The sequence below is a fragment of the Erinaceus europaeus genome, chromosome 10 (genome assembly GCF_950295315.1).
Source record: "Erinaceus europaeus chromosome 10, mEriEur2.1, whole genome shotgun sequence".
In the NCBI taxonomy this organism is placed as follows: domain Eukaryota; kingdom Metazoa; phylum Chordata; class Mammalia; order Eulipotyphla; family Erinaceidae; genus Erinaceus; species Erinaceus europaeus.
In genome coordinates this window covers 25,951,278-25,977,159 of record NC_080171.1, presented here as the reverse complement: position 1 = coordinate 25,977,159, position 25,882 = coordinate 25,951,278, and the positions used below count along the sequence as shown (strand labels likewise).

Genomic DNA, 25,882 nt, shown 5'->3' with positions numbered 1-25,882 from the left:
CTCTTGCAGGTGGGGCTGCTTTGCTTCAGTGTGAGTTCAGCCTGCTGCCCCTTCAAGAACCCAGACAGGTATGGTCTGGGAGACTCTGAAAGGTCCAAGTGGGCACCAGCTGCCTCTTGAGTTGCTAGTCTGGGGCTACTCCCTACACCCCACAGTCCCTTAGAAGGCTTTTAATGCTCTACAACCATACAACGTCATGGTGTGGAGGGGTTTTCCCAGAAAAGAGCAGTTTTCTGTCCCCTCCTGGGTACCCTGGTCCTAAAGACTAGAGAACACTTCCCAGGGCCTGAGACTCCAGAGCCCCTCTGATTGGCACCACCGTGCTGAGTGTGAGGTCCACTGGCTGGGCTCAGTACAGTGACAGCCTCAGTCAGTGCATCTCTGTGGGTTTCAGTGAAGACTCTCAACCCTGCTCACCTGTCTAACCCAGAGCTGAAAGCACAGGAGCAGCACACAGTCTCCCCTGAGGCACAAGCTGGTGAGAGGAGTTAGTGGGCCAGCTCACACTTAGTGTCTCTCCCTTCTTTTGCGGCCTGGGTCAGACTGTAAAGGTGACACTTACCATCAGTGTGGCACTGCCCTCCTGAAATCACCCCCATATTCACTCTGTAGTTCCCAGTCCTCAGTGTCAACATGGGTCACAGGGCACTGGTGACACACGATCTGAGCCTGGAGCAGGTGTCAGATCCTCAGACCTGAATGCCAACACCGGGGGACTGCCAGCACTGGAGCAGGGAGCACATGCCAGGTGTGGAGACCTCCATGCCTGCCCTCCTTCTGAGCTCATCTCTGCACCCTTCCCCTTCTCTCAGGGGAACCCTATTCACACATTAGGGAGGGAGAGCTGGGGGCTTCCCCTGTGCCTCCCAACCTTGAAGTTGGGGTTCTCCTCTGCTGACATTACCACTAACACTGGGACACCAAGTCTTGAGGAATTCCTCTTGAGAAAAGCCTGCTCTGCAATAATGCCCTGTCACCATTCTGGAAACAGAATGAAAACTTTTTTAAAAAATAATATTTATTTTATTTATTTATTCCCTTTTGTTGCCCTTGTTGTTTTATTGTTGTAGTTATTATTGTTGTTGTCATTGTTGGATAGGACAGAGAGAAATGGAGAGAGGAGGGGAAGACAGAGAGGAGGAGAGAAAGATAGACACCTGCAGACGTGCTTCACCGCCTGTGAAGCGACTCCCCTGCAGGTGGGGAGCCAGGGTTCGAACCGGGATCCTTATGCCGGTCCTTGTGCTTTGCGCCACCTGCACTTAACCCGCTGCTCTACCGCCCGACTCCCAGAATGAAAACTTTTAAACACAGAAACTGTTTTAGCTGAGAGGCCTGAATGTTTTCTTCTCAAAGCTTTTAAAAAATAGCATTTTGGGAAGGTTTCTGGAAGCATGCCCATAAAGTAGCAGCTACCACACACCATTTCCCTGATCAACTTGTTAAAGAACTAAAAATCAGCTGAAACTTGCCAAATTATAATGAGTATTTCTTAAGAAACCCATGTAGCCATGGGTGAATGAAGATACATGTGTTCAGAGCATGGAGAAGGGGTAAGGGAGGGGTCCTCAGGACTTAAGAAATTATTCTGAAGGGTAGCCGGTACCAAACTGTTCATTATTCAGTGTCACACATTATGGGACACAGGAAGGTAGGGGATTTCTGGGCACTTAACTCAGGGGCATCAGGATATTGAACTGCCTGTAAGGATTCAGTAGTGTTTAAGGGAAAAATCTAGCTGAGAACTAATATCATGTGATCTGCTCAGACCTTGGCAGCCAGTTAAGAAAGTAAATCTTGGGAGTCCAGCGGTAGCACAGCAGGTTAAGTGCAGGTGACGCAAAGCAAGAACCAGCGTAAGGATCCTGGTTCGAGCCTCTAGCTCCCCACCTGCGGGGGGGGGGGGGTTACTTCACAAGTGGTGAAGCAGATCTGCAAGTGTCTATCTTTCTCCATCCCCCCCATCTTCCCTTCCTCTCTCCATTTCTCTGTCCTATCCAACAACAATGACATCAATAAAATATAATAACTATATAATAAAACAACAAGGGCAGCCTTTCTGAAGGCTTCGCCATTGAGTAGCAGCTGCTGTACATGACTCCCCTGATTAACTAGTTAAAGTAATGGGGAAAAATCACCTGAAAACTCACCAAATTACAGCTGGACTTCTTAAAAATACTCACTTCGTCATAGGTAAGTGCAGATGCATGTGGTCAGTGGATATAAAGAGAAATGAAGGAGAGAGTTACAGGACTTAAGAAGCCAGGGCCAGGCAGTCGCACACTTGGTTGAGTGCACATGCTACTAAGAAGTCATTCTTAGCGGTAGCCTAAAAACCTGGGGAAAAAACCTGGCTGAGAACTAAAATTGTATGATCTGCTAAGACCTTGACAGCCTGCTAGGAAAATAAATCCTACTTGTTATTTGAGCACTCAGTAGAAAGTAATTCTCTCATTCTGTTATATCCCAGAGGCTGGAAAAATAACAGCAAGAACACATATTGACATCACAGGCACTAAACCAGACTAGCAGCACAGGATAGAATCTCCTCACCTCCTCCCCACCAATAATATCTAAGCAGGGAATTCCAACACCATAGCCACAATGCCATCTACTGGCTCAATAACAAAAACCAAGCTAAATGTGCAAGTTTTGAAATATCCCAGATACAGCTATGTCAGAAAACCTAGATGAAGATAAGACATACAAAAAGATTTGGAGGGGTCAGATGGTGGTGCACTTGGTCAAATGCACACATTACAGTGTACAAAGGCTGGGGTTCAAGCCTCTGGTCCCCACCTGCAGGAGGAAAGCTTTATGAGTGGTGAAGCAGGGCTACAGATGTCTCTCTGTTTCCCTCCCTCTCTATCTCCCCCGTGATCTCCATTTATGGCTGTCTACCCCATAAATAAAGATAATAATTAAAAAATATTAATTACATCTGCAAAACCCTTTTGTGTACACCTTCATGGCCACAGGAGGCTCCGATGAAACATTATTTCTGTCTCTTTCCCTCTCTAGCTCCTCCTCCCCTTCTCAATTACTGTCACTATCCAATAATAAAATTTAAAAAATAAAAAAATAAAAGATTTGGAAAAATGTCAGAAATAGTTCATCAAGAATATAAGCTGAACACACATAACATATAAAAGAATTGAGAGATCATTTCACCAAGAATTACAAAATACAGGGGAAAAACTATGGACAAAAGTTGATGTAAAATTGGAAAAAATGAAGGAACAACTCTAAACAAAACTGAGAGTGTGAAGAAAACGGAATGCAGTTCAGTGTTGGGGAGTACGCCTAGTGAGTAGACTAAATCAAGCTAAGGAGAGAATATCAGTACTAGAGGACACAACCATCACACTCTGTGAACTTAAAACTGAAGAGGAAAGATATAGGACAAATGAAATGGATTCTTGGGAAGTGGCAGACACCATTAGGTGAATGTGAGAGTGATTAGGGATCTTGAAGAAGAGAGGGATAGAGGATCAGAGAACACATTCAGATAAAAAATAGCAGAAAACTTTCCAAGTGGAGTTGCCTAACCTGGTAGAGTGTACAAGTTACCATGTAGGAGGACCCAGGTTCATGCCAAATATGCCAGCTATTTCCTCCAGCCTCTGCATGGGGGAAGGTTCATGAGCAGTGGAGCAGTGCTGTCAGATCCTGTTTCTCTCACTGTATCTACCTCTAATACTTTGTCAAAAGTCAGAGAAAGGCTAATGGCTGCTGGGAACAGTGGAGCCCTGTATCCACAGAGACCAAGCTAGAATACTGATGGCAGAAAAAAAGAAATTAGACAAATGTCCCAATTTTGCCTTGGATAGAGGATGGAGGCCACCCTGCCCTGACTACCCTCCCCACAGGGAGCAGCGAACTTCAAGTGGATCTGGTGGATGTTTGCCCTATACAAGGCTCTCAGGATGGAGAGTGAGGCCAAGAAATACAAGCTGGTTGTGGTGGACTTATTTGGGGCACTGTATGTGAGGGTCCTCACAGGTATAGGACCTGGGCCTTAATGTATTTGCAGGTGGGAAACAGCTTAGCCTTGTGGCTGTCTTCCCAGGTGACAGAGCCTGGAGTCTACTATTCTCTGAGCCCCATTGTCTGTCCTACTGAGACCACTGCCAGGTCTCAGGGCAACTGGGGGACATTGACACAGCCAGTTGGGTGCCAGTTGGTGAGACTCAGTGAACTGTCCTGCCACCAGCTCAAACACACCTGCCAAGGATATTCACTTCACAAGGGCTCAGAGCTTGTGCCCAGTGTCTCCATGGATATAAATCCGTGGAAGCACTTCCCAGCAAGATACTCCCTTCACCTTTTTCAGTGGATATGCAAGCTTATAGTACCAGGAAGGGATAATGGGGCTTCTCTTGGGCCTCTGAGCCCTGGAGTTGGGGTTCTTCCTAAATGCAGCTTCCTTTTAGGAAGTCCTCTTCTAGGGTTATAATTAGCACTGGGAAAACAACTCTTGAGCAAAATCTGACTCTGATAGTACTCTCTCATCATTCTGGAAGGAGAAGGAGGAGGAGAAAGGGAAGAAGAAGAAGTAGAAGAAGCAGAAAAACAGAAGAAGAAGCAGAAGAAGAAGAAGAAGAAGAAGAAGAAGAAGAAGAATTAGAAGAAGCAGAAGTTGAAGAAGAAGCAGAATTAGAAGAAGCAGAAGAAGAAGCTGAAGAAGAAGAAGAGTTAGAAGAAGCAGCAGAAGAAGAAGAAGCAGAAGAAGAAGAAGAAGCAGAAGCAGAAGAAGAAGAAGAAGAAGAAGAAGAAGAAGAAGAAGAAGAAGAAGAAGAAGAAAAAGAAGAAGAAGAAGAAGAAAAATTAGAAGAAGTAGAACCAGAAGCAGAAGCAGAAGCAGAAGCAGAAGCAGGAGGAGGAGGAGGAGGAAGAGGAGGAGGAGGAGGAGGAGGAGGAGGAGAAGGAGAAGAAGAAGAAGAAGAAAAAGAAGAAAAATTAGAAGAAGTAGAAGCAGAAGCAGAAGGAGAAGAATAAGAAGAAGAAGAGGAAGAGGCAGAGGAGGGGCAGGGGGAGGAGGAGGAGGAAGAAACTTTTATGTATAGAAATCTGAGTGTGCTGAAAGGACTCATTCACCTCCTCATATATTTTTTAAATCAGCTTTTGGGAAGGAACAAGTAGCTCAGTGGGTAGAGCACAGGACTTGCTGAGCCAAGGGCAGGGGTCTCATGTGCCAGAAAGATGCCCCAGTCTCATTCTATCATTTTCATAAAACAGAAAATTTTAAAGATCAGCTATATATATATATATATGTGTGTGTGTGTGTGTGTTCTTTATATCTTTTTATTTTTATTATTGATTTAATATTGACTTATAAAATTATAAGATAATGTGGTAAATTACACACCATTCCTACCATCAGAGTTGTGTGTTCCCATTTCCTTCACTGGAAACTGAAATAGTTCTCACAAGATCACATATATGCTGACTATTACTTCCATATCTATCTATCACCTGTCTACCTACTTATTTATTTGTCTCTCTATCCATATTTTTCCTATGGTCTTGCTTTCTTTTCCTTTCTAAGTCACATCTACACCTATTACTATTTCCATGTGTCCTTATTTTTTTTCACTTCTCTCTCTGGGTTTTCACTTCTCTCTCTGATAGAATTACCCACTATCAGATGTTGGCTAAATAAGTTATAGGTTATATTTCATGAAATACTACTCTGCAATCAAAAAATATGAAGGAGGTAACTACTATAATTGGCCACTGATGGTATCCCCCGGTTAGACCACCCCTTACACACATCTGCTTCAGGACATTTCCAGCATCTCTACTTTAGTCTCAGCAGGACACCTGCCACAGGTGCCATAGGCTAAGGGGACAGTAGCAGGACTTTGCCTGGGGTCATATGATTCTCAGGTCATGATGGTATCATAAAGGTCCACACCACCGCTGACCCCTCCCCTGAAAAGAGACAATACCTTTCACTGTCTTGCTGGCTTCTTGTGAAATAAATGGAGAGTCTCACCAAGTGTGTGTGTGTGTGTGTGTGTGTGTGTGTGTGTGTTGCTAGGGTCTTGCCCATGAGAGATATTACCAATTATAGGCCTATTTGTTCATTGATTTTATTTCATGTAAATTCTTTTTCTTTTCTTTCTTGCTTTTTTTTTTTCTTTCTATACTTAGGCCCCATCCAGGAAAGTACATCATCAGCACATCAATCATGCAGTCAAGGTTAGTTCTTTAACCCAGGCTCCCCCAAATAACCTGAAGGTATGATAGCACTGATTGCTAGCCCTCATCCAAAGAGTTTGGTCAGCTGATATTTGTGGGGTGCCAAGAAGGCAAGGGATTCCCCTTTTTCCAAGCCCAGGCAGGTGGATCTTCCAGAGCCACACCTGGCAATCGACTCCCCTTGGGGACACAGTCTCCTGAGTGATGACACATTTGTGGAGGAGATGCCAGCAGCCTGTGTTGCTGCAGAGCAGACAGGCAGGACAATGAAGAGACACACTTTTGTGGAGCCAGCCCCTGGGCACCCCGGGAGCCAGGAAACTTGGTCAATGCCCAAGGTGAAGGTGCTTCTCTCTCGCCTGTGTGCAAGCATAACATTGCAGCTGAAAGTTTCTGCTGCTAAAAGGAGCTCTGGCTAAGTTCTGTCATGTGTATGAAGATGGAAAGTGGGTGCTGTCTCGTCACCTTTCTATTTCTACTCCCCCACTTGGCCACTCAGGGCACAAGAGAGCAGAGAAGTGGAGGGATTGGTGAGTGGACACACAGCCTTGGGGAACTGAGTTCCCTGGACACCAAAGGGTCACACCCTTGTTTGACCAATGTTACCAGAGAAGGGAGAAGTGAGACCCTCCATCTTGGGGACATTGGGCACAGAACCCCCAGACCCCAGGTGACAGAGAATAGGTGCAAGGAGCAGCGGCCTTTTTGCTGGCTCTGAGGCCCTTGTCCAGGCTGGCCCTGAAGGTGCTCATCTGTCCACAGTGACACAGGCGGTGGGTCTGGAAGGCACACATATGATGACCATCTTGCAAGGCTGCCTGGGGTTGCCTGGAACTGCAGGGCCCAAGGGAGACATAGGCACCCCTGGAGAGAGAGGTAAATGCTATGTGGTTGGAGTAACTGAGCTCTGGGCCTCGGAGGATCTATGTGGGCAAAGCCATGTGGGATTCAGGGTGCATGGGGGCCTGGCCCTGCTTGGAGCCAGCATCAGAGACACCCTGGGTCTGGGGACCCCTGTGTAAGGAGGGACAGCTCTCCTGCTTCCTGGTCCCGAGAACCTGGTCAGATCTGGTTCAGTGTCTTGGGAAAATCTGATTCCAATTTCTACCTGGAAACTGGGGCACTGAGTCCTCTGATCTACCTCAGCCCAGGAGGCTGAGAGAAGGTGATAGTGTCCCCAAATGGCCTTCTAAAGGGAATGGCGGTGAAAGACAAGGGCAGAAGGCTGTGTGCCTACTGTGATTGAATTGAGGTGGTGCTTTTTTGGGGGCACTGGAGAGGGTGCTCTGTCATAGGTGTCCCCAGAAGGGGTGGTTAAGTCAGATCAGGACATAGCCCCTTTGCCCCTGATATCTGGGGTACGGAGAACACTGGGGGTCCCTGGCTCCTAAGCATGGCAGCTCCTCCACCCACAAATACACTTGGGGGATGGCTCAGAGGAGAGGACACAGACACCCTGCCCAATTCTCTGACAATGTCACCCTGGGGTTCCCTGGTTCCCATAGTTTATCCTGGGTTGGTGTCAGACCCTGAGGGGATAGTCACATCTACCCTGCTCCCAGGGCTCTGGTGCAGGGTAGTAAAGTCTTTCTCCAGGACTACCGTCTCCTGGCCCTGGGGGGGGGGGGGGAGCTGCCATGGTTCCCTGACTCCTCAGGGCAGCCCAGTGCAGGCTCAGTTCAGATCCAGGCTGCACTGGGCTCATGTAAGCTTCCCTGACTGGTACCAGAAGAAGCTGGAGCCTCAATGGCCTGTCTTAACTTGGGGTGCTGGCTTTCTGAGCCCTGAACACAGTGATTAGTAGTCACCATAACCCAAGTTGCTAGGTCATATCCGCCATGTTGTCCCCTCAGGGTATTGCCAGTTCCCACGAGAGTTGAAACGATATTCCCGGAGTGACTTTCCCCACCAATCCTGTCCCAACTTCCACTTCCAGTTTTTATCCTATAAAGCCCGCTGCTGCGGTCAGGTCTCTTTTTGGCTCGCTCTTCACCCTGGCACGGAAGGGTTGTTGTGCGCAGGAGGAGGCGGCCATTTCTGCTAGCTCCAAGTGGCCCGAACCGCTGCGCTTTCACCCAACTCTGAGGTGCCCGCACAAATAAAGATTTGTGTTCCCTCTCTGCCCCGGATCTCCTCTCTCTCCTCCACGGCGCAGCCCAACACTAAGTCCTGTTTTGGGGGTCCCCAAAGTGAGTGACTGAAGGAGAAATGAGGGAAAGTTTCCCAGGCAAAGCGCAACTGCATCTCTCCTGTGTCTTTGGCATCTGCAGGAGACACAGGTTTCCCTGGAGTCGCTGGAATTCCAGGAATCCCTGGACCCAAAAATATCTGCTTATGTGAGATATAACCTAAGAGCAAACTAGATATCTATTCTGTCACATTTAATTTGAGTTTGACTGATTTATTTAGAAATTACTCTCTTAATTTTGGACTTGTGAGGATGAAAATAAAATGTACTTATAGGCAGTCAAAGGCACTGGGAGAGTGTGTGTCTTTAAATGAAATGATCATAAACTGAGTTGCATTGCATATGCAGGTGTGTGTGTGTGTGTGTTTGTGTGTGTGTGTGTGTGTGTGTGTGTGTGTGTAAGGTCTGGAGAAGGTGTCACTGGCTGGTGGTCCTGGGGAGGCCAGGCCCACCTTAGGATACCAGTTGGCCCTGGGGAACACCTGGGAGCTATAGCCCCATCTGCCCTGTACCTGCCAGAACTGGCTGTCCAGCCCCATGAGCAGTCTCAGAAAGCCCTCTGTCTCAGAAATAGAAAGGTCATCTGGGGCTTTGAGGCCCATCCTCTCCACCTTCCACCCCTAACCGCCACTGTGTCTCCTGCAGATCCAGGGTCCCAGATTGGTGGCCATGCCTACTGGGTTCACACAGGTGAGGCATCCTGGATTTGGAGGGGAGGACACCCGAAAATGCCAGCTGCAATGAGGAGTACCCACCAGGTTTAAGGTAGCCACCCTTTCTACCCAGGGACCCCTTTAAAGTGAGAGTATGCTTGGGGTAGAACACATATGCCCCCCAGAAATCCTTCCACACCAAGAACCCCAACCTGGCCTTCTTGTAAAGGAGGCTTCAGATCAGAAAACCCCAAAACTGATATAAACAGAAATTAGCCTTTCCCCATGAGGTGATCTGTAGACTTAGAGTAACTGAACAGTAAGTAAAAAGACCCAGTCCTTTGACTGTCACCAATGCCAACCCCCCCCCACCCACTCATAAAGCCAGGAAGTGGAGATGTGACCAAACAGTCTGTTCTTACACCTGAGTCCCACTCAGGGAAATTCCAGTCCAAGTACTTTATGAAAAATGATTCAAAGACCAACTATGAATCTAACTTATTACCTTTTTCTCTATGTTGGCATTAATTTAAGGTCTTATTAAGCAAACACTAGCCCCAGAATAGGGGGAAAGGAGTGAAGCTTTGCTTTCTTTTTTACCTAGAAAATGCATCACTCACATCAACAAATAAAGCTGGTCTTTGGGTGTGGCCCAGCCCAGATAAACCCTGTCCTCCCCTGCCCTGTCAGCATGCTTAGAATGTTCCTGCCTGTCTTGCCCTTCTCAGGTCCTTTTGCATGAAAAGATGACACTGTATCTAGAGATTGATTTGAGTGAGACACACTGGCCTCCTATTAGCACGTTTCAGTGTTGGGAATGCTGTCTTACTCTTGCAGGAGCAGCTATAATAGAGTACAGTTTTTGGTAGCAACAAAACTTTCCCTTCATGCAAGTTCTTTTATGACAGATTGGCTCCCTGTAACACAGGGTGAAAGGTCCCTCCCCTCACCCCCCCCCCCAGCTCTATACCTGCCTCCATATAGTGTGTTTACCAAGATCCTTTACAGCAATAGAAAAAGTGAAGCCCTGGTACAAGCTTTGCTTTAAGAGGAATTTTCCAGTAGTGCCACATTGATCCAGGGAGAACAGATGGCTTCAGACCACATCTTGTTTGTACAGGACTTGCCTTCAGAATATCTATCCCCTCCTTCTACCTGCATTGTCATTTCCTGAAAGGAAAAATAAAAATAAGGTAGAGTTGAGAAGCTGCTCCTGCCTTCACTGAATCCACATGGCAGTAAAGAGCCTTTCCCTTCCTGAAAAAGCTAGTTAGTGACAGAGTTAGTGACAGTGATTGGCTTTCTGGGACACTCAGCACTGGGCAGGTGTCCAGGTTCACTGATCTCCTTTTCTTCCCAGATTTAGACCCACCTGCAAATACCACAGACAGTCCATGAAGACTAAAAGCACACATTGACCACTGTGATAACAGCTCCTATAAGGAGAGCACTAACAGTTATTACTGTGCCTAGTCCATTCCTTAGTTCCAGTTCACCCCCTCTCTCAGGTCAGTCATATGCCTTTAAGGCCACATTTTGTCCAGTGGGAGTATGACATTCTAAACAAGATAAGGAATGTGGCCTTGGGAATCTGGGAGGAGCAGGCACATCCTTTCCCTGCAGGAGTGATGAACTTCAAGAATCTTATGAATTGGATGGAACTGAATCAGATGTAACTGGCTTCAAAGCTCTCCACCAAAGGACCATGACCAGAGCTCCTCACACTGTGTTCAGCAGTCTCAGGGAACCAGATAACCTGAAGATTGTCATGCTTCAAACCTGAGTTGCCACTGCCTGAAAGCTTTGCCAGTGGCATCAATGGGCAGGCATGGTGAGGCTATAGCAGCAGCTACTGGGTGTCAGAGATGAAGGTGCATGTTTTCAAGCCTGGGTCATGATGGGGCTGGATGTGGGGGAAGTGTTCACCATGTGTGGGGACCCTCCTCCATACCTGCTTCTCCCTATTTAGGGCTCTGTTCCCTTTCACCCCTTTCAGTAAGTGAAACACCTCCTGACAACGCAAGAAAGGGAGAGTTAAGAGCTTTCCCTGGGCCTCCCCTCCCTGGAGTCAGGGTGCTTCTGCAATTGAGCCTGTTTCAGGAAGTCTTCTGACAATCATTAGCGCTAGGAAAATAATTCTGGAGAAATTCCTCTTGAGAATAAACCGCCCTACAATAATACACTGACATCACTCTGGAGGAAGAAATGAAACTTTTTTTTTCACTTTGTTTATCATTTTATTGGGAGCAAAGGACTCTGGGGAAGGCAGGATGGAGGTGGACTGTTGGGGGTCCTGGTTCATGGTGGTGGAAAATGACTTAAATTAAGCTCGAGAATGTTTAGCAGACAGATATCATTTTGAGATGAGAATTATTTATTAATCTTTCAATTCAATAGATACTCCTGGCAAATTTCATGAGTCAGGAGAAATACTAGACCTTAGGATATCAGTGGTAGACAAGGATTGTATAAACTTAGTGAAATGCTATTAGATTTCTACATTTAATGTTATTAACTGTACAAACCTGCAGGAATATTCACATTCTGCTTGGAACACCTGCTTTAGTTCTGCAAAAGTTTAAGAAAATTATTACTTTAAAAATCAGTAATAGCAATCCTGAAATCCTTGATTGCATAGGGTTAGCAAAATAATCTACAAAAATATAACAGTGACCATTATCTTTATTTCAATGACTACTGAATTATAACTGAGGCAAGCTTTTTATTTTCTTTCAGTAAATACAATATGCTATATGTAAAGCAAGTAGTCGACAAATGGTGTATTAAGTTGATTATTTCTTTTGGGGGCAAAAACATCATAGGAAAATGTTTTTCATGGTCTACTTCTAAACAAGTGCCTCAAAACACAACAAAATAAAACAACTAGATTATAAGCAATGGGTAAAAACATTTATATTTTTGAGAATCCTGAGGGAAAATAAAATAATCCCATTATACTGACCGCTGTGCTTCTCCGCTACTTGTGAAACCTCTCGGCAGGTTGGGCTTGGCCTGCAGTCCTTGACTGTGATAACACCCGTGCTTTCACCATGCTTGTCCCTTCACTCCTTCTAGGGCTCCACCTTTTGCTTTTTAAAAATTTTTTTAGATAATTTTTATTTATAAAATGAAAATATTGACAAGACCATAGGTTAAGAGGAGTACAATTCCACACAATTCCCACCACCAGAACTCTGTATTCTATCCCCTTCCCTGATAGCTTTCCTATTCTTTATCCCTCTGGGAGTATAGACCCAGGATCATTATGGGGTGCAGAAGGTGGAAGGTCTGGCTTCTGTAATTGCTTCCCCACTGAACATGGGCATTGGCAGATCGATCCATACTCTTAACCTCTCTCTCTCCCTAGTGGGGCAGAGCTCTGGGGAAGCAGGCCTCCAGGACACATTGGTGGGGTTGTCTGCCCTGGGAAGTCTGGTTGGCATCATGGTAGCATCTAGAACCTAGTGACTGAAAGAGAGTTAAGATATAGAGCAAAAAAAATTGTTGACTAATCATGAACCTAAAGACTGGAATATTGCAGATGAAGATTTGGGGTCTCTGTTTTGGGAAAACTAGTAGGTCTATTTTAGGTATATTCCAAGGGACCCATGACTTTATTAGTTTTTGTCTGAGCTTGACATCAGATATGCAGGTGGACTTAAGTTATTTTCTGGGGAGATGATGTTACGGCTGGAAAAAGGGCTAGAAAGCTGGATCAGGGAAGAGAGTAGCTACCAAATATAAATATTGTTGACTGTAAACCCCATCAATTTGATCTAGGCCCCATATTCAGCATAGGAGCCTGTGTAATCTCTGAATCCCTGTAGGTCTGACCTCACATTTTGTGATCACGAATAGGAATGTTCCAGGTTGCACCAATTTCAGGACCCATCTTCCTTAGGTGCTAGGTAGAGTACGTTATCCAACCTCCCTTTGGAGGATGGAATAGTCTCTACCATTGTTGATCCATAGTGAGAGCAAGGTCCTATGGGGGCCCACAATTGTATTTTTCCTGATGGAGATGATTAGTGACAGTGGAGAGTGGAATCTATTCGAGGTCTAGGGCCATCATGCCTGTGGGAATCCCAGGACTCCCTGACTAGGGCCCCAGATGATGGGGTGGTCTGGTAGTGACTAAAAAGTCATCATTAAAGTATGCCAGTCTCTTGCCCTCATTCAGCTTTTGTAGTCCTGACTTTGACAAGGTTAGCTTTGGAGTGATTGAGGGAAGTGTAACAGGAAGTAGGTGAGGAAGGCCTAAGTATAAACTATTTTATTAAGTACTTTATGGTATCTTTTTAGGTCTTTCTACTTGCTTGCTTCATTTATTGACTCACTGCAAACTATTGTTCACTTTTGCTTTAAGGTATATATTTTGCCCATTATGGATTCATGTGTATATATACCCTATATCAAGGGACCTGGTCTATATCTAGGTTTTGGGGCTTTGTTAGTAAGTGAACCACCAGAAGTGGAATTAAGGAGTCCTATGAGAAAAGACCCAAATAATGAGGCTGAAGGGTTGACATTCCACACCTGACATCTCCGGACACAGTCCGAAATGAAGCATGCCGAAGTGATGCAGTATCAGTTGGTATGACTTGAAAGAAGCATGCAGAAAAGTGAGCCCAATTCTGGAGGTTCCAAGGCTGGGAGAATTATGGGCTTGATGGAAGAAGTTGGAGGTTCCTGCTGTCTTGGGATTTAAGAAAGCAATAGATACTATCTAGCTACTATCAACTTATTTGGCAATTGGGTTAACTTTGAAAATCCCATTGTTAGGATTTGCTGTATCATACACAACTTCACCATAATTTATATCCTTTGACATTATTTATATATAGCTGTATCTTATAAAGTATCACCACTGGTTGCTTCTTTTCTCCCCAATATAATATTTCAAAGAACAAGTAATTATTAGAAATGTATTAACAGTTTGAGCCCACTATTAAAATTCAATCTGATTACCAATTTGAAGACTTAAGTGCTTAGATTAAAGGAACATATACTCAGCCTATGGTCTATGCATCAAAAAGTTAGAGATATTCAATCAATTTTCCCCCTCATTTTAATTAAATAATGATTTATGAGACTACAAGTTAATAGGAGTGTACATCAACACCATTTCCACCACCAAAGGTCTGCCCCTCCTCCAGTGAAGCTGAACATCTACTCTCATCCTCAACCCAGAATTTTTACTTTGGTGCCCTATTCCAAAGAAATGAAACTTTTAACACAGAACACATGACTACTGAAAAGCCTGAATTCCCCTCCCCCCATGTCATTTTTAAAGTCACCAGTTGGGAAGGAAGAAGTGGCTCAGTAGGTAGAGCACAGGACTTGCAGGGGTCTTATGCCAGAGTGGTGCTGCAGTTTTGTCCTGCCACTACCATAGAAGAACATCTTTGCACTGGTAGTGGCCATCATTTTTTAAACATCTGCTTATGAGAGATATAGTCTAAGAGCAAAGCTTACTATATACATATACATATACAGATACAGATACATATACATATATATGAAACACTGACAAAACCATAGGATAAGAGGGGTACAACTCCACATAATTCCCACCACCAGAACTCTGTATCCCATCCCTTCCCTTCATAAGTTTCCTACTCTTTTTCTTAATTTCTTTTTATATTTATTTATTTTCCCTTTTGTTGCCTTTGTTGCTTTTCATTGTTGTTGTAGTTATTGTTGTTGTTAGGACAGAGAGAAATGGAGAGAGGAGGGGAAAACAGAGAGAGGGAGAGAAAGATAGACACCTGCAGACCTGTTTCACCGCCTGTGAAGCGACTCTCCTGCAGGTGGGGAGCTGGGGGCTCAAACCGGGATCCTTACTCCAGTCCTTGCACTTTGCACCACCTGCGCTTAACCCGCAGCACCACTGCCCGACACCCGGGTTTCCTGTTCTTTAACCCTCTGGGAGTATGGACTCAGGGTCATTGTGGGATGAAGAAGGTGGAAGGTCTGGCTTCTGTAATTGCTTCCCTGCTGAACACGGGCATTGGCAGTTCAATCCATACTCCCAGCCTGCCTTTCTTTCCCTAGTGGGGTGGGGTTCTGGGGAATCAGAGCTCCAGGACATATTGGTGGGGTTGTCTGTCCAGGGAAGTCTTGTTGGCATTATGGTAGCATCTGGAATCTAGTGGCTGAAAAGAGAGTTAACATATAAAGCCAAACAAGTTGTTGACTAATCATGAACCTAAAGGCTGGAGTAGTGCAGATGAAAAGTTGGGGGTGGGGGCCTCTGTTATGTAGATAGCTAGTAGGCATGTTTTAGTTATATACCAAAGAGCCTGTGGCTATACTAGTTTTTTGTTTGTTTGTTTGTTTCCCTGAGCCTGAAATCTGATATGCAGGTGGATTCAAGTTATTGTCTGGGGAGATTATATCATGGCTGGAAAAAGGACCAGAAAACTGGATCAGGGAAGAGAGTAGCTCTCAGATATGGGAAAGGTGTATAAATACTGTTTACTGTAAATTCCATCAATTTGATGTGATCTGAGGCCCATATTCAGCTTAGGAACCTATGTGACCTCTGCATCCCTGTAGATCTGAGCTCATATTCTGTGGTCATCAATAGGAACATTCCAAGGTGCCCCAATATCAGGACCCAAAAGTATATTTCTTTTTCAAAAATACTTAATTGGTTTCTGACTTTGGTTTATTTAGAAATCAGTCTTTGGATTTAGGAACTTGAAAAGATGAAAATTAAGGCGCTTGGGAGAGTGGCTTGTATTTAATTGAAGTGACAACCATTTTGCAGTGCATATGCAGCTGCATGTGACATATGTGAGTGTGTGTGTGTGTGTATGTCAACCTGAGAGTGACAGTAGTCAGTGGTCATGGGCAGGCCTTGCTGACCAGGCCCCCTTAGAACACCAGTTGGCTCCTGGGGAATCCTGTGAGCTGTAGCATCATTTCCGCAGCACCTGCCAGAACTGACCACTCAGCCCCAGGAGCAGCCTCAGCATTCCACTGGCTTCAGAGCAGGAAGGCCAGCTGGGGCTGGGGCCCGACTACACCACCCTCCATTCCTACCAGCCACAGTGACTTCTGCAGATCCAGGGTCCCAGGTTGGTGGTCGTGCCCAGTGGGCTCACACAGCTGAGGCATCCTCGATTAGAGAGACACCTGGCAATACCAGCTGCAGGGGCAGTGAGATCCCTACCAGGTCCAAGATTGTCACCCTCTCCATCTAGGGCCCCTTTTTAATGTGAGAGTATTGGGGGCAGCACACAGACTTTGAGCTTTTGCGCTGCACTTTTGTCGATATCAATTTCTCAGATAATTAAATTAAAATTAAAAATTAAAATTTCTCAGATAATTAAAAATATCATGTTTGAACTGGTTTATTTTTTTTTTTTTCTTTTATGGCAGATATGTAACTAAGATATCATTGCCCAAAGCATTATTATTTTCATTGTTCCAACTGTAAACACCAGAACATGTCAAAAAATCGTTTTGTTTTTTTTTCACAAATTTTGGGCCACTTAAATTTCATAAACCTGGTTCACTAACAAAAAAAAAAAATTACTCATATAACTTTCCTGGTGCTAATGATCTCACCAAAATGATGCTATTTACCAGGCAAGGAAGAGAAAGCTCACTAGAAAAGGGCTCTGGAAATCAAGTTTGAGAGAGGTAGACCTGATTGACCTGAGGTTATGCCACTGAGACCCACCTCTGTCCCCAGCAGGGACAAGTTGCTTTACTGTTACCTCAGAGGCACTAGTGTTATCTATGGTTATAGAGTAAATTTGTATTATCTTTCTCTCATTTTCTGTATCTTTCTTCTCAGAACTACTGCACAAGCAATGTCATAGTCTAGAGTCATTTCAGGATCTTCCAAAGCTAGAATGAAGGTCTGTGTCCACCCACCAGCCCCTAAGCCCCCACACTGCCAACCTTGCAGTCTGCTCATGCCCTTTTCCTCCTACTTGGGCTGGGTGTGCCTGGAGCTCCAATCCACTCAGCACTGGGCAGGTGTTCAGGTTCACTCATCTCCCTTTCTTCCCAGATTCAGACCCACCTGCGAAGGCCACAGACAGCCCACGAAGACTAAAAGCACATATTGGCCATTGCAATAACAGCTCCTATTAGGAGAGTACTGACAGTTATAACTGTGCCAGGTCCATTCCTTAGCAGTTCCCAACTCGTGTGCCTTTAGGGCTGTATCTCACCCAGGGGAGTGTGCCTTGCTAGACAAGATATGGAATGTGGTGTCAGAGATCTGGAGTGAGCAGAGATGACAACTCTCATGCTCAGGAGTGATGGACTTCAAGAATCTTTGGAATTGGATGGAACTAACTGATTTTTAAATAGCTTCATGTCAGGCTAGCTTCACGGGTGGGAGAGACGATCCAGGAACCAAGCTTGGGGTGGTAGCAATACAAATCTTTATTCGTGTGGGAGCTCCAGAGTTGGGTGTGAGCACAAAGGCTTAAGTCACTGGCACCAAACTGCAATGGCCGCTTCCCTCTCTGCATACCAGCCCTTCTCCAGGTTGGGACACAAGAGAGAAAAGAGAAGAAGACGAGAGAATCCAGAAACAGAAGTGGCTTTATAGGATAAAACCGGAAGTGGCAAGTCAGGAACGGAGATGGCTGGGAAAGGGGGTGGAGAAAAGAAACAGCTGGAAGGTGGAAAGCTTCTGTAGCAACAGTTGCTAGGGTTTTAACTGGCGGGATTAATATACCGTACAGGCAGGGCAGGTCTCAAGGTAGAAAGCAGATAGATCAGGCAAAACAATGATTATGTAAATAGGCCATTGTGTCAGCAATGGAGGACGGAGCAGGGGGGCTGCCCAACAGCTTCAGTCTCTCTGCCTGCAAAAATTAAGTGATGATAATCACTAGTTGGAGCTGCAATAAGGAGTACTTGAAACATATTTAATAAATTACAGGACTTCTAACAGGTGTTCTGGCTTTTTTTTTTCAACTAAGAGGTTATGTGTAGGAGCAGATGTCCTTGTCAGGAGAAATGGCAAGGGAGTGGGGCAGCTGGTTGGGGCCAAGGTGGGAGATGAGGTCCTTTCTCATCATCTGCTCTCTCTTGCTTGTGCAAACAGAAACCCTTGGGGAGTTAGAATTCCAGGAAAGTTGAGAAACTGCAGCACCAGACAGAACTTTCTCCACCCTATAAGAGTCAGAGCTCATCTGAAGACTCAGAGCAGAGGACATGGAGCTGAGCAAAGTCAGGGTGGCCCTGGGGCCCTCAGGCCAGCTCCTCCTGCTCCTGTGCCTCAGGACATTGAGCACCTGGGCTGCTGACACCTGTCCAGGTAAGGTGGACCTGCGTTTTTCTGCCCCTGGAAGGAGGTAACTCCCATCTTTGGTCATTGATAGTGTCCCTAGATTTCCCCCTGCATGTCTGATTCCAGAGACTCCCCACAACTCTGCTTTATTCTCAGCAGGAGGACACCTGCCCAGGTGCCATAGTGTGAGGGGACAGGAGCAGGGGTTGTTTGGGAAAGTCTGAGTACCAGGTTATGATTGGTCCACAGCATCATAGTGCCTCTCTCCTGAGAAGGAGACAATGCCCTCTATTGTCTTCCTGTCTTCTTAGAAACTACATGAAGAATCTCCCCAAGAGGTGTATGTGTGTGTGTGTGTGTGTGTGTGCGTGTGTGTGTGTGTGTGTGGCTAATGGTCTTTCCCATGGAAGATATCATTAATAGTATCATTTAGATACTATTAATGGATATCATTTACTCATTTTACTTTAGAGAAAAAGACACAGAAAGAGAAAAGCAGGATAAGACAATACAACACTGGAGTTTTCGTACGATCATGACATCTCACATGTGGTGATGGGGCTAGAACATAGATGATACGCACGACAGGGCACACATTCTACCTGGAGAAGTAGTCTCTGGTCCCTGGTAGATTCTGTAAATGAAATTTCCCAAAATTACTTGGAGGATTGGCCTTACAGATTCTCACCCTCATACAGAGAATATGATTCTGCTGATATTGTTGGGGTGCAAAGACAGCAATGGTTCTAAGCTACCTCCATGCCATCTCAGGCCAGACAGGTCAATCAGAGGCATAGCTGGTAATAGCTTTCTCTTGGGGACACAGTTCTCTGAGTGGTGATACATTTGTGGAGGGATCACAAACAGTCCATCACCTGTGTCACTGCAAAGCAAGCAGACAGGAGAATGGAGAGACATCCTGAAGTGGAGCCATGGGGTGGGCACCCAGGGAGCATAGAGCCCACGTCACCAATTCCTGGGAGTTTTCAAGAGGCATTTGGTTGTGTCATTAGCCTGATTACAACTTTTCTTCAAAAATTAAATAAATCTCCTGTCCCAGTTTTTTGACCTAGCCTTGTGTCCTTGGATCAAACATCTCTCATAACATCATACCCTCTCAGGAATCTTGGCCAATGCCCAGGGATGGGGGAGAAGGAGCTTCTCTCAACTTTATGTGCAGATATAATGTTGCACTGAAAGTGTCTACTAATGCCCCTGAGAAGTACCATCAAGAATATGACAATGTTGTTTGGGTATTATGTCTTCGAATCACTCCCATTTCTCCTACCCTCACTTGGCCACTCAGGGCTAAAGTGAACAAAGGGATTGAGGGACTGATTTGAAGATAAACAGCACAGGGGGAAAGCATCCTTCAGGATGACAGTATTCACTAGGATACTGCCCTGTGACATACTTGTTTGACCTCTGCCATCAGAGATGGGAAACCCCCAGGCCACAGGCCACTTTGGGTAGGTCTAGGGAACAAAGGCCTGAGTACTGCCTCTGAGGCCCTCAGTCAGGCTGTCTGTGAAGCTGCCTGTCTATCCCTAGAGGTGCAGGTAGTGAGTCTGGAGGGCTCCGACAAGATGACCATCCTGCGGGGCTGCCCGGGGCTACCTGGAGCTACAGGGCCCAAGGGATTCACAGGTGATCCTGGAAAGAAAGGTAGGTGCTGAGGGGCATGGTGGCTGGGGTGGGCTGAGAGCAGCTGCTCAGAGGGTCTAATGTGGGCAGAGTCTTGTGGGACTCTAGGTGCAAGGGGGTCTGGCCCTACTCAGAGCCAGCATTAGAGGGATCCTAGGTCCCTGGGTCTGGGAGCCCTGTGGGAGGCTGCTCTCTTGCTTTCTTGTCCTGAGTTCCTGGCTCGTGTGGAGAGAGGATCTGAATCCACGTTCTACCTGGAAATTGGAAGACAGACTCCTCTGATCAACCTCAGTAAGGAAGCTGAAGCTGGAAGAAAGTGACAATGTCCCCCAGTGTCCCCAAAGGGAGTTGGTATCCAGGACAAGAGAGCTATGTGTTCAAGTGATGGGATACAGCTGGGGCTTCTTTGGGGACACTGGAGAGGGTGCTCTGTGCTTTGGCAGTCACAGGTATCCCCACTGGGGACTGTTAATCCAGAGAAGGACTCAAACTCTCAGACCTAGACACCTGCCAAATGGGGAGCACTTGGGCCCTGAGCACAGCAGCTTCTCCAGCCATAAACCCACCTGGGGGGTGACTCTAGGAGGGCGTATAGACACACTGCTCAGTGTCACCCTAGGGTGCCCTGGCTCCTGCAGGTGATCCTGGGGAGGTGTCGGACCCTGAGAGAAGTGACCAGACCTAAGCTGCTCCCAAGGCTCAGGCTCAGGCAAAGGGCAGTGAGGTCCCTTTCCAGGATTCCCTTCCTCTGGCCCCTCAGGGCTGGTTTCTGAAGGGGCTGCCATGTTCCCCATCCCCTGACTCCTGAGTGTAGCCGAGTGCAGCCTCAGATCCAGGCTGCATTGGGCTCATGGAAGCTGGAACTGGGACACCATACCTGCCTTAGCTCTGGTGCTAGCTTTCTGTGCTCTGGCCACAGTGGGGCTCCATCCCAGTGTCTGTGATCTCCAGTGAGTGGGGGCACCTGTTATGAGGGTCACTGGAATGAGTGACGGCAGGTGAACATGGAGATGATCCTGGGAGGAGCACAGCTGCATCTTCTACTGTGTCCTTGGCACCTGCAGGAGAACCAGGCTCCCCTGGAACCCGTGGGAGGATTGGATACTTTGGACCCAAAGGTGAGTTAGTGACTGAAACTGAGCACTTAGAGGAGAACCCCACGGCGATGTGCAGAGAAGGGAGGGAGATACAAGATAAAATATGCAAGGGGGGGTCGGGCGGTGGCGCAGTGGGTTAAGCGCACGTGGCGCAAAGCGCAGGGACCGGCATAAGGATCCCGGTTCGAGCCCCCGGCTCCCCACCTGCAGGGGAGTCGCTTCACGGGCGGTGAAGCAGGTCTGCAGGTGTCTGTCTTTCTCTCCCCCTCTCTCTGTCTTCCCCTCCTCTCTCCATTTCCCTCTGTCCTATCCAACAACAAAACAATGTCAACAATGGCAATAATAACCGCAACGAGGCTGCAACAACTAGGGTAACAAAAAGGGGGGAAAATGGCCTCCAGGAGTGGTGGATTCATGGTGCAGGCACCGAGCCCAGCAATAACCCTAGAGGAAAAAAAAATATGCAAGAGGCAGAAGCATATGGATAGAATGGGGTTGTGAAGACACATTAGAGACAGAGATACTGGGAGGGGGAGGAGACCAGGAAAATGGAGACAGGAGGACAGAGAGGGGACTGTCACTTTTATTCCCAAACAGGCTGGAGACAATCCTGAGAATCCTGACCCAGGGTTCTTAGTCTAGTGTGACCTCTCCTCACCCAGGGGATTCTGTGGCCTCAAGCCCCACTCTCCACAGAGACTTGCTACTGAAAGCCCTGAATCAGAGTGGGACAAGGTGCCTCGATCCTCAGCTGGAGATGAGTTGCATGATTGCATCATCTTACCTGCAGATTATACCCAAGATATCAGGGTGCTGTCTGGTGGGGTTCTCTGTACTGACCCCCTTGCCCTTCTGCAGGCCAGCAAGGGGAGAAGGGCCTTCCTGGGCAGAAAGGTAAGCTATCAGCTCTTCTGGGGTAGGGGTCCCAGAACTCCAAGTAGGGAGATGGATTGCAGAGGCTCTGGTAGAAATGGAAGTGAGGGAGGGAGGGTAGGCCAGGACAGATCACTCTGTGCTCAAGGGACGTGGCCTTCCACAACACCTATGACACCTGTCCTTTCTCTACAGGAGAACCTGGATCAGCTGAGGACTGTATGAAAGGTAACCCTCCTCAATTACTGAGCCCGAGTGCTGCTGGGGAAAATGTCCCTGAGACCATTTCCCTCTGTCTGTCCTTCCCTCCCTCCCTTCCTCCCTCTGTCTTTCCCTCCCTCTCCTGACTCTGCTATCAGGGTTCCCAGATTCCAGGGGCTCTGGGCAGCTCTAGATTGATGGACATGGGAAGACAGTGGGGAGCAGGCATCACTCAGGTTGCTGTGTCACAGTGTCTATGCCAAGCCTGGTCCCTCTTCCATGCACATGCCCACTGAGCCTACCCTCCTGTGCTTCCTCCTCCCCATGCCCTCTAGGCGCCAGGACCTGCCAGGATGTACTTAAGAGGGGACACACTCTGAGTGGCTGGTACACTATCTTCCTGCCTTTCTGCCGGCCAATGGTTGTGCTGTGTGACATGCACACTGATGGAGGGGGCTGGACAGTGAGTGAGGTTCAGCCCTGAAACTGGAGACCCCCTCACCTGACATCGCCTTGGGTTGGGGCTCTGTGTCTCTGTGTTTCCCATTCTGGCTTCTAGAGGTCCCCTCCTTGAACCCAGTGCATTCCTTCACTGAGACCAAAAGCAGCCTTTATGGGCAGTGCCCAGGGGTAGAGCCAGGCCAGGGCAGCCCTCTGCTGTGTCTGGCTATTCCCCACACCCCCGTCCCTCCTCTCCATCACACTCCTTGCTGGGCCTTAGGTCTCTTGTGTCCCACCTGGGGGGGGGGGGGTATGATGGTTCATTCCAGGCTGTGGGGTGAGAGCCCTCCCTCCCCAGGTGTTCCAGCGCAGGGTGGATGGCTCTGTGGACTTCTACAGGGACTGGGCCTCCTACAAGAAGGGCTTTGGCAGTCAGCTGGGTGAATTCTGGCTGGGCAATGACAACATTTACGCCCTCACTAATCAGGGTAAGGGTCCAAGGCGTTGGCAACACAAAGGGTTCACAAGTCATCTCTCCCAACCTTGGTCCTAGATGTCTGGAACAATTGACATTGTGTCTTCTCTGCCCACAGGGAGAGAATATGGGTGCAGAAATATCACAATTCCTATGACACCCCCAGACAGACATGTCTGCTCTGAGTCTCTGTATTCAGACTCAGAGTGGGGGTGTTTGCTGAGCTGTATTCCACTCAGGACCTAAGGTCTTAGTCCTGATAGAAGGGACAATGTTCAGTCCCCAGGACCTGTGTAGGTTTCCCATCTCCTCTTGATCTTTTTCTGATGAGTCTATAACCCAGAGGGCCAGCTCAGCTCAGGGGTCACCCAGGAGGCCCTGAGACAGCAGAGAGTGTTCATAGATTCCTGCCAGCAGTATCCTGTGAGTCCTGTTAAGTTTTCCTCTGAGAATGTACCCCACCTCCTCATAGCCCTGTCTGACTCAGAAGGTCTCTCCCTCGCAAAACCCCTCCCAACAGGGACGAATGAGCTCCGTGTGGACCTGGTGGACTTTGAGGGCAACCACAAGTTTGCCCACTACAGGATGTTCAGAATAGAGACTGAGGCCGAGGATTACAAGCTGATGCTGGGGGACTTCGTGGGGGGCACTGCAGGTGAGGGTCCTCACAGGCACAGAGCCTGGGCTCCATTGTGTTTGCAGGTGGGAAATAACTCAGGCTGCTGGTTGTCTCTGCATGTGACCCAGCCTGCAGTCTCTGCTTTCTGTGCCCCACTGTCCATCTGTCCCACTGAGACCACAGCCAGGTGTCAGGGTAGCTGAGGGATGTTGACACAGCCTGTCAGGTCCCAGCTGTTGAGATTCAGTGAGCTGACCTGCCACCAGCTCACACACTTCACAAGGGCTCAGAGCCTGTGCCCATATGTGTCCAGGGATATGGGCCCAAGAAACCACATCACACTGGCCCCTCTGTCTGTCCTGAATACCCCAAAGGGGGAATACCTATGGAGAGCCCAGGCTGGGGTGAAGGAGGGTCCTTATAGGGCAACAGTGGCCTATACTTCCTGGGGAGGAATGTTTGAATCTGGAATTGGGGACACTGCCTTGTGGGAAAGGTATCAGGGTCAGGAGACTGAAGGGTCCAGAGGCTGAAGAGTCCTAAATGACCTCCTCCAGGCCCACAGCATCCCTCCCCCCTGCAGTTCAGTCTATACAGGGGTTGACCCTGACTAGGGGAACAACACCAGGAGGCTGGGCTGTGACACCCACACCACGCTCCATTCTTCCTGAGTAGGCGATGCCTTGACAATCCATAATGGCAAGACCTTCTCTACCAAAGACAAGGGCATGGATTCCTCAAGGTGTGCCCAGGTCTACCAGGGAGCCTGGTGGTATGCATCCTGTCATCTCTCAAACCTAAATGGCCACTACCTGGGAGGGGCCCACCACAGCTATGCCAATGGCATCAACTGGAATTCATGGCGAGGATACAACTACAGCTACAGGTTGTCAGAGATGAAACTGCGGCCTCCCCAGCCGCATATCTACTGGGAGTGGTGAGCCCACACAGATGGGTTTGGAGGAGGGAAAGTCACACTGTAAAGGAGACCTGTCAGAGAAGGAAATGTCACTTCAATACAGCTATTCTGCAATCACAGAGGCTAGCAGACCCTTCTGTGTCTTCAGTACTTTATATTTGCAATGTATTCACCTGCACCCTGGTCTGTCCCTGGCTAAGGGGAAGATCACCTGAGTTTGATTATGTGCCCGTGTCCATTAGTCTGTCCTTATTCCCCTGGGAGTGACTGGTAGGTGAGAGTCAAGACCACTTGGAGATGATGTTTCCCCTGCTATATAGGTGACTTGGGGTGCCAAACCTCAGAGTCCCATGTCCACACTCAGAATCCCTGGTCCTGGGCTCACTGCAAAAATCCTCAGACTTGGGACTACAGAGCATGTGAGAGCAGAAATACTCCTCAAAGCACAACTGAAATCAAACCCCAGGGCAGATAGCTGGCCTCTGAGCCTCCTGCAAGTGGGGCTGCTTTGCTTCACTGTGAGTCCAGCCTGTTGCCCCTAGAACCCACATAGACATTGTCCCAGGACTCTCACTTTGCACCCACATTTCCTAGGCAGGGCCTCCCAGGGAGGACAGTGGCCTGTGTCTTCTGGGGAGGGTGCGGGCCTCTCCTATTGTCCACTCCCTGGGAGATCCCTCCTAGGCTCAGGCTCCCAGTATCAGCCCCTCTACACTCTGTGTTCTGCCAGTTGTCTCGACTACACTCTGAAAGGTGCAAGGTAGCCACAAACTGCCTTTTGAGTTGCAATCAGGGCTCCTCCCTACCCCCTGCCACAGTCCTTTAGGAGACTATTACCACTATGAAGCACACAGCACTATGGAGAGCTTGGTGTGGAGTGGCTTTCCCAGGAAAGGACACAGTTTTCTGTTACCTGCTGGAGACCTTTGTCCTAAAGACCACAGCCCATTGCCCAGGGCTAAGGACTCAGGAGCCCCTCTGGTCAGTGTGCTCTCTGTACTTGGCCTGAGACTCAGCTGTGCTCCCCACACACCCCCAGCCCACTGTCTGGTGCATCACCATGGGTTTTAGTGAAGACTCTCAGCCCTCTCACCTGTCTAACCCAGAGTTATGAGCATAGGAGCAACACGCAGACTCCCCTGAGGTACAAGCTGGTGAGAGCACTTAATGGACCAGCTCACACGAAATGTCTGCTCCTTCCTTCCCGGCCTGGGTCAGACTGTAAAGGCGATGCTTATCATCATGGCATGGTGCTGCCACCTGAAATCACCCCCATATTCACTCTGTAGCCCCTGGTCCTCAGTGT

At 47.7% G+C, this 25,882-nt stretch overlaps 1 protein-coding gene across 1 annotated transcript; it reads left to right on the top strand.

The window, feature by feature from the left end:
- Positions 1–18,176: 18,176 nt before the first annotated feature.
- On the top strand, positions 18,177–24,802 carry LOC103112119 (ficolin-1-like). The gene is made up of 9 exons (XM_007521507.2): positions 18,177–18,334; positions 19,859–19,972; positions 21,016–21,069; positions 21,907–21,942; positions 22,117–22,149; positions 22,458–22,585; positions 22,922–23,051; positions 23,559–23,693; positions 24,333–24,802. Exons 1-9 carry the CDS (start codon positions 18,232–18,234, stop codon positions 24,596–24,598), a joined length of 999 nt encoding a protein of 332 aa, XP_007521569.2. The 5' UTR covers positions 18,177–18,231; the 3' UTR covers positions 24,599–24,802.
- Positions 24,803–25,882: the final 1,080 nt, after the last annotated feature.

Bases quoted from the DNA above. Each gene is read 5' to 3' on its own strand.
- LOC103112119 (XM_007521507.2), top strand. From the start codon at position 18,232: ATGGAGCTGAGCAAAGTCAGGGTGGCCCTGGGGCCCTCAGGCCAGCTC. The intron at 22,150-22,457 runs GTAACCCTCCTC...CATGCCCTCTAG, and splicing joins AGCTGAGGACTGTATGAAAG to GCGCCAGGACCTGCCAGGAT. The intron at 22,586-22,921 runs GTGAGTGAGGTT...CTCCCTCCCCAG, and splicing joins CTGATGGAGGGGGCTGGACA to GTGTTCCAGCGCAGGGTGGA.